This window comes from Leptopilina boulardi, unplaced genomic scaffold (genome assembly GCF_019393585.1).
Source record: "Leptopilina boulardi isolate dan_hultmark-lab unplaced genomic scaffold, ZJU_Lbou_2.1 LbouV2_30, whole genome shotgun sequence".
Classification (NCBI taxonomy): Eukaryota; Metazoa; Arthropoda; class Insecta; order Hymenoptera; family Figitidae; genus Leptopilina; species Leptopilina boulardi.
In genome coordinates, this window is record NW_026137863.1 from 1,204,989 (window position 1) to 1,222,073 (window position 17,085).

General features: G+C 28.4%; 1 protein-coding gene across 2 annotated transcripts in view; it reads left to right on the forward strand.

Annotated features, from left to right (window-relative positions):
* Positions 1 to 17,085, forward strand: part of LOC127282459 (thyrotroph embryonic factor) — a 123,971-nt gene that overhangs the window by 43,597 nt on the left and 63,289 nt on the right. The window contains exon 2 of one of the 2 annotated variants that reach the window (XM_051306700.1): positions 7,223 to 7,252. The exons of the other annotated variant lie outside the window; for it this stretch is intronic. Coding sequence (XP_051162657.1) covers positions 7,223 to 7,252 — 30 coding nt within the window. The remainder of the gene's footprint in view (positions 1 to 7,222; positions 7,253 to 17,085) is intronic. 2 annotated transcript variants of the gene reach the window in all.

Below are 17,085 nucleotides of genomic sequence, written 5' to 3' on the forward strand. Positions count from 1 at the left end.
TGTGTGTGTATGTGTGTGTGCACTTGATTCAAGGACATTTGAGCGTTCCATCTCGCTGACGAGGATAATGTAACGTTTCGCAGGACAAGACACTAGTAGCAATTTTTTATTTCTAAGCGCAATACATACATGATGCATGTCGCCAAGTATTTAGTTACATTGTTTCTAATATTTTTTTTCAACCAATTCATGTTATTCTTTGAGAGCGTTTGTCTTTCTCTCTCTGCACTCTTCCTCTCTCGTTTATTCAAAGCCATTCACATTTGTCTGTCTTTTCATTTCCGTTATCACTGTCGATTTCACTCCGCCTTTTCAAGGAACGTCGAAAGCCTCAATTCAATTGAAAAAAAAGATGTCATTTCAACTTCCGAGGCCGCTCACAAACTCTAATCATGTGACTTGAATTATTTTTTAAATTAGAGTTTTTATACAATTTTTTTTTGTTTTATAGTGGCATGGTTCAATGTAGGTCAGATGAAGGGCAAAACTAGGTTCAATGAAGGTCAGAATAGGTTTAATGTAGGTCAAACTAAAAGTAGGTTCAATAAAGGTCTAATGAATGTCCAAGGAAGGTCAAACTAGGTTTAATCTAGGTCTGGTTAAGGTCAATCTAGGACCAATGTAGATCTGATTAAGGTCTAAGAAGGTCAACGTAGGTTTTATTAAGGGCAAACTAGGTTTAATGTAGATCTAATGAGGGTCAAACTAGGTTCAATGCAGGTCGATTAAGGGAAAAACTAGGTTCAAAATAGGTCAGATAAGGTTCAATGTAGGTCACACTAAAAGTAGGTTTAATAAAGATCCAATGAAGGTCAATCTAGGTCTAATATAGGCTCAAGAGAGGTTTAAAAAAGGTTTAACTAGGGCCAATGTAGGTCTGACTAAGGTCAAACTATGTTCAATGTAGATCTGATGAAGGTCAAAGTAGATTTTATTAAGGGCAAGCTAGGTTCAATGTAGATCAGATGAAGGGCAAAACTAGGTTCAATACAGGTCACAATAGGTTCAATATAGGTCAAACTAAAAGTAGGTTCAATAAAGGTCTAATGAATGTCCAAGGAAGGTCAAACTAGGTTCAATCTAGGTCTGGTTAAGGTCAAACTAGGTTGAACGTAGATCTGATTAAGGTCTAAGTAGGTTCAATGTAGATTTTATTAAGGGCAAGCTAGGTTCAATGTAGATCTAATGAGTGTCAAACTAGGTTCAATATAGGTCAGAATAGGTTCCAATTTAGGACAAACTAAAAGTAGGTTCAATAGAGGTCTAATGAAGGTCCAAGGAAGGACAAACTAGGTCAAATGGAGGTCTAAGGAAGGTCAAACTAGGTTCAATGTAGATCCGATTAAGGTCAAAGTAGGTTCAATGTAGATTTTATTAAGGGCAAGGTAGGTTCAATGTAGATCTAATGAGGGTCAAAGTAGGTTCAATATAGGTCGGAATAGTTTCCAATTTAGGACAAACTAAAAGTAGGTTCAATACAGGTCTAATGAAGGTCCAACGAAGGACAAACTAGGATAAGTGAAGGTCTAAGGAAGGTCAAAGTAGGTTCAACGTAGGTTTCATTAAGGGCAAGCTAGGTTCAATGAAGATCTAATAATGGTCAAACTTTGTTCAATACTGGTCAGATGAAGGGCAAAACTAGGTTCAAAAAAACTCAGAAAAGGTTCAATGTAGGTCAAACTAAAAGTAGGTTCCATAGAGGTCCAATGAAAGTAAATCTAGGCCTAATATAGGTTCATTAAAGGGCCAAGGAAGATCAAACTTGGTTCCAATGTAGGTCTGATTAAGGTCAAATTAGGTTCAACGTAGAACTGATTAAGGTCAAAGTTAGGTTTAATGCAAGTTTTATTAAAGGCAAGCTAGGTTTAATGATGTTCGGATGAGGGTCAAACTAGGTTCAATGCATGTCAGATGAAGGGCAAAACTAGGTTCAATGTAGGTCAGTTAAAGGGCAAAACTAGGTTTAATGTAGATTAGAGTAGGTTCAATGTAGGTCATAATAGGTCCAATGTTAATATTGTTATTTTTTTTTTTTTTAAATGTATTATTTAATTTTTAATTATTTAAATTGTACTTTATTTGGAGTTTACGATTGAGAACGAATACAATATTTATTGGCAGCGTGTCGTTGAGAAGAAGTAAAATTCATTAATCATGCGAAGAAATTGTGAGACAACGATTTCACGGTAATTTCATTTGGGAGGGTTTTCGTGATGCCTGAAGGCACATCGAAAGTGAGAGTTTTGTTCATAGTATACAAGTATCGAATCCGACTATGGTGTGTGCACTCTAAAGCTAACAAATCGGAAACCTTCATTTCCGCGTCTCGTCTTTCAGTGAATGTCCCCTCAATAAATTAATCCTATATATAGATATATACTTCTTTACTTTTCAATTCACAATTGTATTTTATCATGCATTTCACTTTATATTATTTAAATCTATAGGTATATATATTTCCCACTTAATAATTTTTTGATTTAAATTAAATAAAATTTTAAAAAAATTAATATATAAATATAATATATATTTGTATATTATAAGTTGCACGTCTAGACACACTTTGTAGAGAAGAGGAACTATTTTCATCTTCAGTTTATAAAGCCAGCATCCTGTATGCCGGGCATGTACTTAACGTGTAATTAATTTAATACTACTTTTATATACTGGGACTATATGTTTGCTCGTCAATTTTCATTGTCCCGCGATTTCCAACCGAATGATTTTCTTCTTTATAATAATTTACTATAAACTATAAACTCGAAGAAAAATTATAATCGCCTCTGGAGTTAAATAAAAATATATTTTAAATTTAAAGAAAATATTTATTTCTTTTATTTAAATAAATATTTATTTAACTTTAAGATAAATATATATATTTTTTTATTTAATTCAAATAAATTATATTGCGGCTTAAACTTGACGGATTTACATCTAGCCCGCGGACACTATATTGCCGATTACTATTTTACTAATCGAGCGATTATCCGTGTAATCAGCAGATTTCTCAGATTGGCATAAATCACCGTAAGGCAATTTTATTTTCAATCTCCTTTTTTTTTCTATACCTCCCTCCATTTCTCTTGTATATACCATCGTCGTCATTTACTCCATATTTTATTCTATATACTTTAATCCTTTGAGACTAGTTTTCATTCAAAACAATGAGGTTGTCGTTTGAAACTGATTTAACGATGATTATAGACGAGGGCATATCGATAAATAAGATAGCCGCTAATCAGCGACAAAGGCTGTTTAAATTTAAAACGCGATTTCCCCTTCGCAAACCAGATGCAAAAAAACATTCGACAAAATAAACATCCACTATGGGAAGAATGCAAATTTTTTTTTCTCCTCACAATAATTCAAAAGTTTTACATTTATTTTTTATTGGAATATCCAGAGATATTCCATCAAAATATAGTATATGATTTTCCATTGAAATATTCTTTGATTTTTCATTGGAATATTTTTTTGATTTTTCGCTGGAATATCCTGTGATATTACACTGAAATATTTTTTTTTTGATATTTCATGAAATATTTAGAACTTGAAAAAGAAAGTTTTCACTTCCCCTCTTTTCTGAAGTGAAATTTCAAATTCACTATGTCAAAGAATAAAAGCCGACTGCGCACATTAAAATACAAAGACCCAAGAGCGATATATATATATCAGATAGAGATTAAATTGTTCCAAGTGCACGATATGGAATCTCTGCAAATCGACCTTAATAAAAATATTTCTATTTATAAAAGGGCACGAAAAAAAAATCATCAAAGGGATGTCAGACCGATATATAGGGATGGGCCGAAAGAGCGCGTGGGCACAGGTGGGCAGGGCCTTTGAGAGGTCATCAGGGATCACCTCCCCTCCTTTGTAGTACTAAGCAATAATATAAGATCTCAAAAAAAAAAAAAAAATGAAAAATGTTTTGCTTCATAGCGCAAGATATTCTATCTCATTGCGTATATAATTCGCGCAAGTGGGAGGCTTTGCATCGTCTTCACGCAGCCTCCGCAAAATAGAGAGATGCGAGGCCTTTGTCTTCTCTCGTTCTCATCTCTCTATATATGTATAACGTTCGCGCGGCGTTTATATATATATATATATATATATATATATATATATACTAGGGGGGCTAGGCCCCCCGCGCGCTTTACGCGCCAACCCCTGTTATTTTCCACTTTAATGCTGAATTTTTTTTAAAGAATTGCAAGTATTAAAATTATTAAAATTTTATCTTTTTGAGGTTATGTTTGTTTCTTGGTTAGGGAAATTTGAAGTTATGTTTGGACATAACATCAAAGAAAACGGTCCCTTGATATGTGTCTTTAAATTTTGAGATTATGATAGAAATATATTTTTCCGCCCTAAAGTGTCGTAGCCAATTTTTTATTTTCACGCCGTGAAAGGACGTGACTTTAGCCAAATGTCTATTTTCACGCCGTAAAAAGACGTAACATCAGCTGTTTGGCTATTTTTACGCCGTAAAAGGCCGCGAGTTTAATCGATTGTCTATTTTCACGCCGTAAAAGGGAGTAACTTTAGCCAAATGTCTATTTTCACGACCCGAAAAAACGTAACTTTAGCTGTTTGTCTATTTTTACGCCTTAAAAGGCCGTGACTTTAGTCTGTTACTTATTTTCACGCCGTAAACAGAAATGACTTTAGTTGATTTTCTATTTTCACGCCGTAAAAGGACGTAACTTTAGCCAAATGTCTAATTTCACGACCCGAAAAAACGTAACTTTAGCCGTTTGCTTATTTTTAAGCCTTAAAAGGCCGTGACTTTAGTCTGTTGCTTATTTTCACGCCGTAAAAAGACGTAACTTCAGCCGTTTGGCTGTTTTTACGCCGTAAAAGGCCGCGAGTTTAATCGATTGTCTATTTTCACGCCGTAAACAGAAATGACTTTAGTTGATTTTCTATTTTCACGCCGTAAAAGGGAGTAACTTTAGCCAAATGTCTATTTTCACGCCGTGAAAAGACGTAACTTTATCCTTTCGCCTTTTTTTACGTCTTAAAAGGCCGTGACTTTAGTCTGTTGCCTATTTTCACGCCGTAAAAAGACGTAACTTCAGCCGTTTGCCTATTTTAACGCCGTAAAAAGCCGCGAGTTTAGTCGATTGTCTATTTTCACGCCGTAAACAGAAATGAATTTAGTTGATTTTCTATTTTCACGCCGTAAAAGAGAGTAACTTTAGCCAAATGTCTATTTTCACGCCGTGAAAAGACGTAACTTTAGCCGTTTGCCTATTTTTACGTCTTAAAAGGCTGTGACTTTAGTCTGTTGCCTATTTTCACGCCACGAAAAGACGTGACTTTAGTATTTGAACTCTAAATTCAAGAAATCTTTAAATTCGATTTAAAAAAAAAAATGTTAGGCTATAAAATATAACGCTATTATTTGAATACTAAATAAAATTCAGTACACTGAATTAAAATAAAAGCGTTGCATCTTATTTTAACATTTTTTTTTACAATTTTCTGTACTTTGAAAAAAAAAATTAACCAAGTTCGTCAATTTTAATTGACTTTTATTCGATTTTGTTGAATGTATGCGTATATAACTTGAAATCTCCTCGTACACTTTTCTCACAGAGAGAAAGAGTGAGAGGATAGGATACTTTGACAGCTATCAATTTCTTAGTTTCACTCTAATTGAATGCGCAAAGGTCGCTTGCGGTTTTAGAAACTTTATAAGAGATAATGGCGAGAGTGTACATATATATATACATACATATAATGCGATCTTTTATGAAAAAGGCGAGGTGTTGATTCATGGCTATATATGTTAAAACTTGTTCGCTACAGGGATAAGAGGATAGTGCGTCGTCCTCATCGTCGTCTTCGTATATATTCGTCCTGCCCGAAGGAAAAGTCTACTTGAATTATGCGTTTGTTTTGCCATGTTTCTCTCCCTCCCATATAGAAGAATGTTTCTGTGTATTATTCGTGACTTGCACTCTCTCGGAAATCATCAACACTTTACAATTTCCTCATGCTGCGTCTTTTTGCTCGAAAAAAAATTTTTTCGGCATAAATTTTCAACTTTTTTTATTTTATATTTTTAGTTATTTTTTTTTTTTTAATTTTTTTGTGAAGAAGAGGGTAATAATTAATAGTCAAACCGATTATCGATGTTTAAAATTATTTCCATCTTTACAGGAAGTTTTCTATATTGCAAATATTTAATGAATACTTGGAGGGAAATACGTGTAAATTAGAAAAGAAATAGATCTAATATTTCTTTTCCCTTGCAAATTAATTTATTTTAATTTGTGTATTTTTTTCGATTTTTTTTCTTAGTATTGAGACTTTACTGATTAAATTTTATGGAATTTAGAAAATGAGGTATAATGTTGCGGCTGAAATTCAGTTATACTTCATTACCGATTGATGGTAAAATAGTAATGTTTTATCGATAGTGGATAAAAAGAGTCGAATCTGTTTTACCGACTACTGGCAAAACAGTCGAATCTGTTTTACCGGCTACTGATAAAACAGTCGAACTGTTTTACCAACTACTGATAAACCAGTCGAATCTGTTTTACCGACTAGTGATAAAACAGTCGAAACTGTTTTACCAACTACTGATAAACCAGTCGAATCTGTTTTACCGACTACTGGTAAAACAGTTGAATCTGTTTTACCGGCTACTGATAAAACAGTCGAACTGTTTTACCAACTACTGATAAACCAGTCGAATCTGTTTTACCGACTAGTGATAAAACAGTCGAAACTGTTTTATCAACTACTGATAAACCAGTCGAATCTGTTTTACCAACTACTGGCAAAACAGTCGAATCTGTTTTACCGGCTACTGATAAAACAGTCGAATCTGTTTTACCGACTACCGATAAAACAGTCGAACTGTTTTACCAACTACCGATAAAATAGATTTGATTGTTAAAATATTACTGAATTTCAAACGAAATTTTATTAAATTGCTTCATTTGCTAAATATCATTTATTTTATTAATAAAAATAATAATCGTTTGAAAAATAATAATTAATAATTAATTCATTATTTTGTACTTTTAGCTATATTGTTTTTATAATGACATTAAAATAAAAATTTTGCCATTTTTTTTGTAGTTGTAGTACGCGAATGATTTTATATAGTAGATTTATAGTTTCTTATTTTTTTTTTTTGAATAATAAAATTTATATTTTTAGTTTCGAAAAATTACGACATTACCGTTACTTGTATTATTTTCAGGTGATCCTATGATAACATCCTCTCTGAAGGGTAAGTGGCCAACGACAGTTCATCTTTTCTGATTTTACAATAGAAGCTCCACAATCACGGTACGAATCATTTTTCCAAAAAAAAAAAAAAAAAAAATAATAATAACTCCTCACGTTTTGAGACACGTGCGTGCAATTGATTTTTACACCCACCCTTTCGTTTTTGTGACGCTTTTACTCTCACACTTTTTATTTTTTATTGAAGCTAAATTTAAAAAAATATTTTCTACTAAAATCAAATAGAATGATATTTTGCATTATTAATTAATATTAATATTAATATTATTTAATTAATTAATATTAATATTAATATGAAATATTAATATAATTAATAATAATAATAATAATAATAATGAAAAATAAAAATAAAATTTTAACGGTTACCTATTTACCTAATTAGTTATTGAATTTAAAAAAATAGTGTTTTTTGTAGATTTTTGTAGTTCTTCTGATAAGTTATTAGTGATTTTTAGAAACATAGATTTTTTCTTATAAGCATTATTAATTAAATACTATAGGCGTTAGCAAAAATACGAATTGTAATCGTACAGAAAGTTGACTATACATATAGAGAGAATAAATATCTCGACGCATGAATTTACAAGCACTGAGTACACAAACTACATGACAGTTTTACGATGCATCTAATATAATTCCTTGTCTGCTTTCACTGTTATAACTAATTAAAAAAAAAAAATCGAAGGCATTTGATTTTTTTGACTACTAGTCTTTTTGACGTGTACAATGATTTGTATATGTAAAGGTTTTTTTCCCCTTTATTTTTTTAATTTTTAATTTAAACCTTTCTAGCGGCTAAACAATTAAAAACCACACAAAATTAATATTTTTTTTTTGCATTAATAATTATATTTACATTTTTATTCTTGATAATTCATTAATTTGTTTAAATGAATAAAATATTATTTAAAAATTTTTCTTTTTTCACTAATATTTAAAAAATAAAAAAAAAATTGGTTATTTAATGAAACAAGAATACTCATATGATAGTCGTGGTCGTTAAAGCATTTAAATTATATTCGCGCGTCTGGGGTTCGATTCCTGTCAGGTTCCAATTTTTTCTTTATTTAAAAAATAAATATAATATATTAAAAAAATCTCAATTTCGTTTTCAAAAAAATTAATAATAATTAAATAATTAATAATAATTTTAAAAAACTTGAATTTTATTAACTATAATATATTCAATGAAAAAAAAATAGAATATAATGTAAAGATTTCCGTATGTCATGTAAATGAAAATTTTATAATTGACACTGCATCATCGTTCAAGTGAATATGGTACAGGTGTATAACATGAAATGACAGTTGAGAATATGTACGATATATTTTTACTTGACCGAGTGAAAAAGAAAGAAGGAGAAGCAGTGATTCGTCCTTGTGACGTCACATCCTGTCAAGTCTTTGTATCTCCTGTGTTTTGCAATATCTCTATTGCGATCGTTTCAGATAATTTTATTTCTTATTCGCGAATACGTCATATATGGATTAATTTACATTAGTGTAAATATCGCAGTATTTTTTTTTTTTTTTTTTTTTTTGAAATTTTAAATTCGATTAATTTTAAACTGAATAGTGCGTAACATAAGCTCAAACTAAATAATTGTTTTTAATCATGCTTTTAATAATAAAAATTTATTTCACGTTTTTCCGAAATTGTTTGAAATATATGATTTTTGAAAAATTTAAATATTTATAAATATAAATATATATATATAATAATAAGTTACAGTATAACTTTTCAGTCAGTTTTACCTTGACACTGTGTAAAACAAGTCCTCTTAAAGAAAAGATAAGATACCATTCATATACATAAAATTATAAAAACTATAACAAATATATATAGTAATAGCTTTTTGTATTTTTAATATTTTTTATTATATATAAATTTTTTAAACGTTTTATTGACAATTAAATTTAATAAATTATCATACACCCAAAGAAATATTTTATTTGAACCAAATATAATATATTTGAGTTAAATAAACGTATATTTGTCTTACAGCCTACTAGCCTATTTATTTGGCGTAAATAAAATGTTTTATTTAAATCAAATTAAAATTTATTTGAATCATATAAAAATTTATTTGAATCAAATAAAAATTTATTTGAATCAAATTAAAATTTATTTGAATCAAATAAATATTTTCTTGAATCAAATAAATATTTACTTGGCTGTGAGACAAATATATAATTTCTCTGGGTGTATGCATTATTTTTTTTTATTAATTAATTTTTTGTTTAATTAATTAATTAATTAAATTAATTTTTTTTAAATTAATTAATTAATTAAATTAATTCAAAGTTAAGAGTCTGTGTGTGATTCAATTTTCCTCCTTGTCTAAATGCTATTTGATTAATATATATAGTCACACGCATAACAAATAAGCCTATTTGTCTTCACATTACATATATCTAAATTATTTATTTACACGTATAAATAAAAAGTTTTCCTGATTTTCTGCACAACGACTGTAAATGAAAGTGAACTCTATCTCTTGTGTATAATTAATCAGTAGATCGTGAAATGTTCTTAGTACATAATTCTTAATACATCTTTTATAAAAATTTGCATTCCACTTAGTTTGCCAATTCCATACACTATATATGCTCTTGTTTTTTTTTATATATTTATTGAAAGTTCATTTGAAATTCTCACGATCATTTTTTTTTTATTTAAAACTTATTGACTTTCGCGGTTAATTAAAGAATTTTTATATTTTCAAAAAGGTTCTATTGTAACAAAGAAAAATTTGTCAAAGAAATTAATTTCTTTGAATCAAAGAATTTTTTTTCTTGGTATAGGTTTTATTTCTATTTTCTATATAGTTTTTATAATTCTTTAATTCTATTTAAGTTTATTACATAATTATATATACAAAACACTGGAAAATTATTTTGAAAACTTTCTCGTATGGGGGGGATCGAACCCAGGACCCTTGGGACGCGAGTTATTTACTCTGACCACACAGCCAAATTCATTTCAAATTATTACAATAAATTTCTAATTCTAAAAACTAATGTAAAATAAAAAATTTTAATTTTTAAACGTTTAAAATTTTGTTCGGGGATTATTTTTAGTAAAAATAAAAAAATAAATAAAAAAATTTTAAATAATTTTTTTTTTTTAAATTAATATATACGATGACTATAATCTAACTCGTGCAGTTGTCTAAAACAGACTTGTGATGTGCATATGTGTTTTGTATATTACTCGGCACCATCAATGCGATCATTAGGGCGAAGAAAATTACGTTTGCATAGCCTTATTATCGTTTTTATGTCAGCTTTCAATTTCTACTCGCTCCTGTACAACCATTATACATATATATATATATATATTTATGTACACAGCTTGTGCATGCTGCTGAAGAGTATAAACACAAAAAAAAAATTTATTTGAAATACTAAAAAAAAAAAATTCACCAAATATTTTGAGTCAATATTTAATCAAAAATTTTAAAAAAATATCTAGTCAAAAAAAATTTAATTATTATTCTCGTACGAAAAAAAAATATTTTTTTCTAATTATAAACATTGTGCACACAAAAAAAATGTTTTTTTTTTTTATTCAAATAAAAATCAATTTCTTTGACAAATTTTTCTTTGATAGAAAAAAAATTTATTCGTTTAAAACAAATTATCTTTGATTCAAAAAAAAAAAAAAAATTATCTTCGTTTCAAAGAAAAATTTTTAATTAATTTAACTAAATGTTTCTTTGACCCTACACGCAGAGAAATGATTTATTTGAACCAAATAAAATATATTTGAGTTAAATAAACGTATATTTGTCTCAGAGCCTACTAACTTATTTATTTGGCGTAAATAAAAGTTTTATTTGTCAGAAATAAATTTTTCTTTGCCTCAAATAAATTTTTTATTTCAATGAAATAAAATATATTTGCAACAAATAAATGAGTTAGTAGGCTCGGAGACAAAACCATTTCTTTGAGTGTATATATGACGTAGAATTTTTTGCCGAAAAAATTCTTTTAAATTAGTATTTTAATTTTTCTCTAATTTTATTATTGGATATTTTTTGTAAAATTTTTTTTTTTTTATTGTTGAAGATAAATTTTTTTTTCAAAATTATGTTATTAGGGAGTCTTTGTACAGAAAAAAAATGGAAAGAAAATGAGAGCAAAATTTGAAATTTCCATGTAAATGAAAGGGTATAAAGAAAAGAAGAAAAAAGTTTATTCGCGCATTTAAAAATAAATAGCGGAGGCAATAAGTCGATTGCATTAAAAAGATTGTTTATTGATCTAGTCATGCAAAAAGAGTGTAAAACATCGTGTTCAGGTAGGCAGGATTGCCAACCCACTTGGGAAACTTAAAACCCTTCGTAGACCGCATGGGATTATCCTTCCATGCTGTTGAACACGCTAGTCTATAAGACGTCATATTTCCACATATATCTATATGTACTTAGAAATGTTTATATATATATATATATATATATATATATACTTATCGAGGTCGAAAGAATATAGGCTTACGATTTTTTTTTTTTTTTCATTTTTCATAGTTTTGCTTGGCAAAAATTATCAACTCATTATGTATATATTTTATCGTATATATTGTTGGTTTGTTTATTGGAAAGATGTTAAAAATACCTTTTCATTGATTAGAAATGTGTTTACCTGCGAGAACGCAACAGGAAATTATTATTTACGTTTATTTTATTTTTTTTTAATTTTTCTTTGCTTTTTTATAAATAACGATTTTAAAACTGTAAAGTGATAAAATGTTTAGTGAAACTAAATTACAAATATCAAATTTTTTTTTTTAAATAAAAATGACAAAATTAAATTAATTTCATTGTTTTTTTGTTAATTATTTTATTGTGGAGAAAACGTGAATAAATTCAAAGAAAACTAAAAAAAAGTAAAAGTTAAAGACCTCCTTATAATTTTAACTTTCTTTTTCGACAATTTTTATGATTTTCAAAATAGTTTTTTGTACTCTCTAAATCTGAATTAGTAAAAATGTTTACTAATTTAAATTAGTGACTTACTTTTTGCTTTAGAATTAGTACAATTTTACTAATTGTTAGTAAAAGTTACTAATAGTTAGTACAATTTTACTAATTGTTAGTAAAAGTTACTAATAATTAGTATAATTTTACTAATTGTTAGTAAAAGATACTAATAATTAGTACAATTTTACTAATTGTTAGTAAAAGTTACTAATAATTAGTACAATTTTACTAATTGTTAGTAAAAGATACTAATAATTAGTAAAATTTTACTAATTCAGAAGCAAAAAGTGAGTCACTAATTCAAATTAGTAAACATTTTTACTAATTCAGATTTAGAGAGTAATAAATATAATAATAATAATAATAAAATTATTTAAGTTTATTTAAATTTTTTTTTGTAATAAATAATAATAATGAAATTATTTAAAATATGTTAAGTATTCTGGGAAATTGGGTGATTTTTGCTAATTTAGAAAAAAAAAACAAAGAAAAAAAAAGGAGATGGATTCATTACGCAACCCGGAAAACGTGTCTGTTAATTTCTTTGAGCCTAATTACAGCATTCATGAACATGCGTGCAGTCAAATGCTTCTCGTAACATGGACATCTTCTAGTAAATGTCTCGGGAATCTTAGGAAATTCAATTGCATCAGAAATTCTCATTATATATATATACGTATAATTCGCATAAATAAATAATTTCTCTCCTAATATCACGAATTTTTAGTTTACTTTTTTTTTTTGCCCAAAATTTATCATTATTTTAATATTATATTATTATTGTTATTATTTAGATAATTATTTATCACTGTAACATTTTTGAGGCTGCCGTTGCTTAATTTTTTATCCTGAATTTTAAAGAATTTTTCAAAAATCGAAGTTTAAAGCCTGCAATTTGTCACGTTTGGAGTATATAGAATAAATTAATGGACTGTTGTTTATGCTTAAAAGGCAATTAACATGTGACTGACATATGTTACCGAGATGATTCTATGGTTCTCTCATTTTATACACAGTGGAAAAAAAAATTTTGTTTTTGTTTCAAATAATCGGTTACTTGACTATTAAAAAAATAATAAAATATTTATTTTATTTTCATCGAGTTTATAAAATTTATTTACCACTTTTATAAAATTATAATTTTCAGTAAAAAATAGATTTAATTAATTATTAATTACTAATAATTTTTTCTTATATTTTTCAAAAGCGTAAATCCTTGATTTTTTTCTGAGCTATATAAAAGTAAATCATCATAATATAGGTAACATATGTCAATCAACTTTGGAAGACATATAACGTTTAACAATTATATAATATTTGACGATCTGAATTTATACTGAGAAATTAAGTTAAATTTCCTTGAGAAAATTTATATATTTTACCGCTCACGGCATATTATACATGAGAGTATAGTCCTATCACGAACCAATGAATTACAACCGCTTATTAATTATGCCTTTCCGTAAATACCATTTGCGAACTTCAATATGCGACCTTTCCAGCACATAAACGTGACAAGACAGGATGAATCCGTGCAGTGATTTCGTATCTTGTGAGTCGTATCTCACTCATCAATTTACCGTAAGATGCATATATATATATATATAGATATAGAGAAAGAAAAAAATATTTTACAAAAAATAACAGTTCAAGTTTTGTAAAAAATATTTTAGAAACTTAAATGCGTTCTAAATAAAAAAAACTTCAATTTAATTTATTGATTAGGATCAACCGTTGCCTAGGCAAACAAAATTCTTATCAACCGTTTCAAGGCAAAAAAAAAATCGTTAGCAACCGTTGCTAGGCAAAACCGTCCTTAGCAACGGTTGCTAGGAAAAAACTGTCCTTAGCAACTGTTGCTAGGCAGAAAAATATTCTTAGCAAGCGTTGCTAGGCAAAAAAATTCTTAGCAACCGTTTCAAGGCAAAAAAAATCGTTAGCAACCGTTGCTAGGCAGAAAAATATTCTTAGCAACCGTTGCTAGGCAAATACTGTCCTTATCAACCGTTGCTAAGCAAATACTGTCCTTAGCAATGGTTGCTAGGTAGAAAAATGTTCGTAGCAACCGTTGCTAGATAAAAACTGTCCTTAGCAACGGTTCCTAGGCAGAAAGATATTCTTAGCAACCGTTGCTAGACAAATACTGTCCTTAGCAACGGTTGCTAGGCAGAAAAATATTCTTAGCAAGCGTTGCTAGGCAAAAAAATTCTTAGCAACCGTTTCAAGGCAAAAAAAATCGTTAGCAACTGTTGCTAGGCAGAAAAATATTCTTAGCAACCGTTGCTAAGCAAATACTGTCCTTAGCAATGGTTGCTAGGTAGAAAAATGTTCGTAGCAACCGTTGCTAGATAAAAACTGTCCTTAGCAACGGTTCCTAGGCAGAAAGATATTCTTAGCAACCGTTGCTAGGCAAATACTATCCTTAGCAACTGTTGCTAGGTAGAAAAATATTCTTAGCAACTGTTGCTAGGCAGAAAAATTCTTAGCAACCGTTTCAAGGCAAAAAAAATCGTTAGCAACCGTTGCTAGGCAGAAAAATATTCTTAGCAACCGTTACTAGGCAAAAAAATCAATTTTAAAATTATCTTTATACCTGCACCCTAATCTGCATGTTTACACAAAGGGTACGTTAGGCCAAAGGTCATAAACAATTTAAATTGAAAATCCCAAAGATAATAAAATTAAATCAGTTGCAAATCGTGTATTGACCTGTTTAGACGTGATCAAAGTTTGTGTTTAAAAATGTTTTTTTCTATTTAATAAAATAATTTTTCTTCCGGGAGTGTTCAAAAATCTTAAAATCGCGATCGCTTAATTAAAAATGTATTTTTCTTTTTTAATTATTATTTAAACGTATAGTTCAAATTTTTTTTAAATTGTGTGGCTGTCCTCGTCCAAAATGTGATTCATCGGTTGCAGGCTAAGGTTAGAAATATATATATTTTTTTTATAAATAATTATAATTACCCCGAATTGGTTTTCTATGAAAAAATTTAATTAATTAATTTTTTATTTTTAATTTTCTATTTTTTGTAAATGATTTAATGGAGAATTTTTCATGTTACAAAATTCCTTGGAAAAATTCCGTACAACAATTATATATACGCAGTTTGCAAGCAATATAATAATTATGGCGAAATTTCCTAGTCCATATAAATTCCGTGGACATTCTTTTTTTTTAAATCATTAAAAGAATTCCTTTATACATCAAATTTATACACTTAAATTCTATGGGCAAAAAAAAAATGTTGATAATAAAAATTGTTTACATTCTTTGCAAATTTGTTTTCGTCAGGTTATAATACACTCAGAGAAATGGTATATTTGTCTCCGAGCCTACTAACTAATTTATTTGTTGCAAATATATTTTATTTTATTTAAATAAAAAATTTATTTGAGCCAAAGAAAAATTTATTTATGACAAATAAAATTTTTATTTACGCCAAATAAATAAGTTAGTAGGCTCTGAGATAAATATTTGTTTATTTAATTCAAATATATTTTATTTGATTCAAATAAATCATTTCTCTGGGTGTATAAATGGGAGAAAATAATTTTTTAAAAAATCTAGTTTTTGAAAAAGTTATTTTAATTTCCTTTATTTAGGAAAAAATAAGGAATTCGAATTTACATATTATTATTTTGCGTCAGTTAATGAAATTCTATAACTTTTGAATTGCTTTATTTTTAAATATAAAGTGAAACTGATAAAATATTGTTTCGGTTTTTTTTTTAAACATGAAGCAGTAATCTCAGTCCCAATCAACAGATATATTCCACTTTCACTTCGGCACCTTCAAAAATTCAAATCACTTTCATCTCGCTGCCGTTAATTACCGAATTACATTGAAATAAGAAATTTCGTCAGTAAATTGACACGATTTTAATAGGAAATACAAATAATAAATTTTTCTGATATGAAATTATATATTTGTCTCACAATCAGAGCCTAATAAATATTTATTTGATTCAAATAAATTTTTATTGGATTTAAATAAAAAATTTTATTTACATCAAATAAATGGACTGTGAGGCAAATAGTTTAATTTATTCAAATATATTATATTTGGTTCAAATATATGTATTATATTCGGTTCAAATATATTATATTTGGTTCAAATATACATAGGGTGAAAGAAACATTTATTTGAATTAAATAAAAAATTTCTTTGAAACGAAGAAAAACATTTTTTTCTTGTATCAAAGATAATTTGTTTAAAACAAATAAATTTTCTTTGTATTAAAGAAAAAAATTTGTCAAAGAAATTGATTTGTTTGAATCAAAGAAATTTTTTTATACACGCTTATTAAATGCGTATCAGCGGTTCCGCGTCGCAAAGAAACGTTTCGCTTTCTCCGAAGAGCGATAGAGGTACCAGTTGTCGAATCGTGGAATCGCGTGAAACCGGAATTTGAGGGACGAAGGATTAAACGAAAAAAAAAAAATAAAATAAAAATAAAAAAAAATCAGCCAAGCGATCATAGTGAAAAGACCCTGTAGCATGCGATGCGACGCACAAAATTTGAGTTGAGCAACAATTTGACCACTCACTCACTCACTGGACTTGGAACCAGAAAAGAGTTGAGGAACCACTTTCGGCAACTTTCACCTCCTAATAGTGAAATGCCTCGTTGTAGTTCTCACACCGCGATGGCCAACCGCAGAACAGACTTTTTTTTTGTCTTCTTTCCTTCTTTTTTCTCTCTATATGCGTTCTCTGTAAAACATATATATATATATATATATATATATATATATGTATATCCTCCTTAGGTCCGTGATCATTTTAATTCGATTCACCGTCGCTTCTTTGCCACCAAAATGAAGTGATGC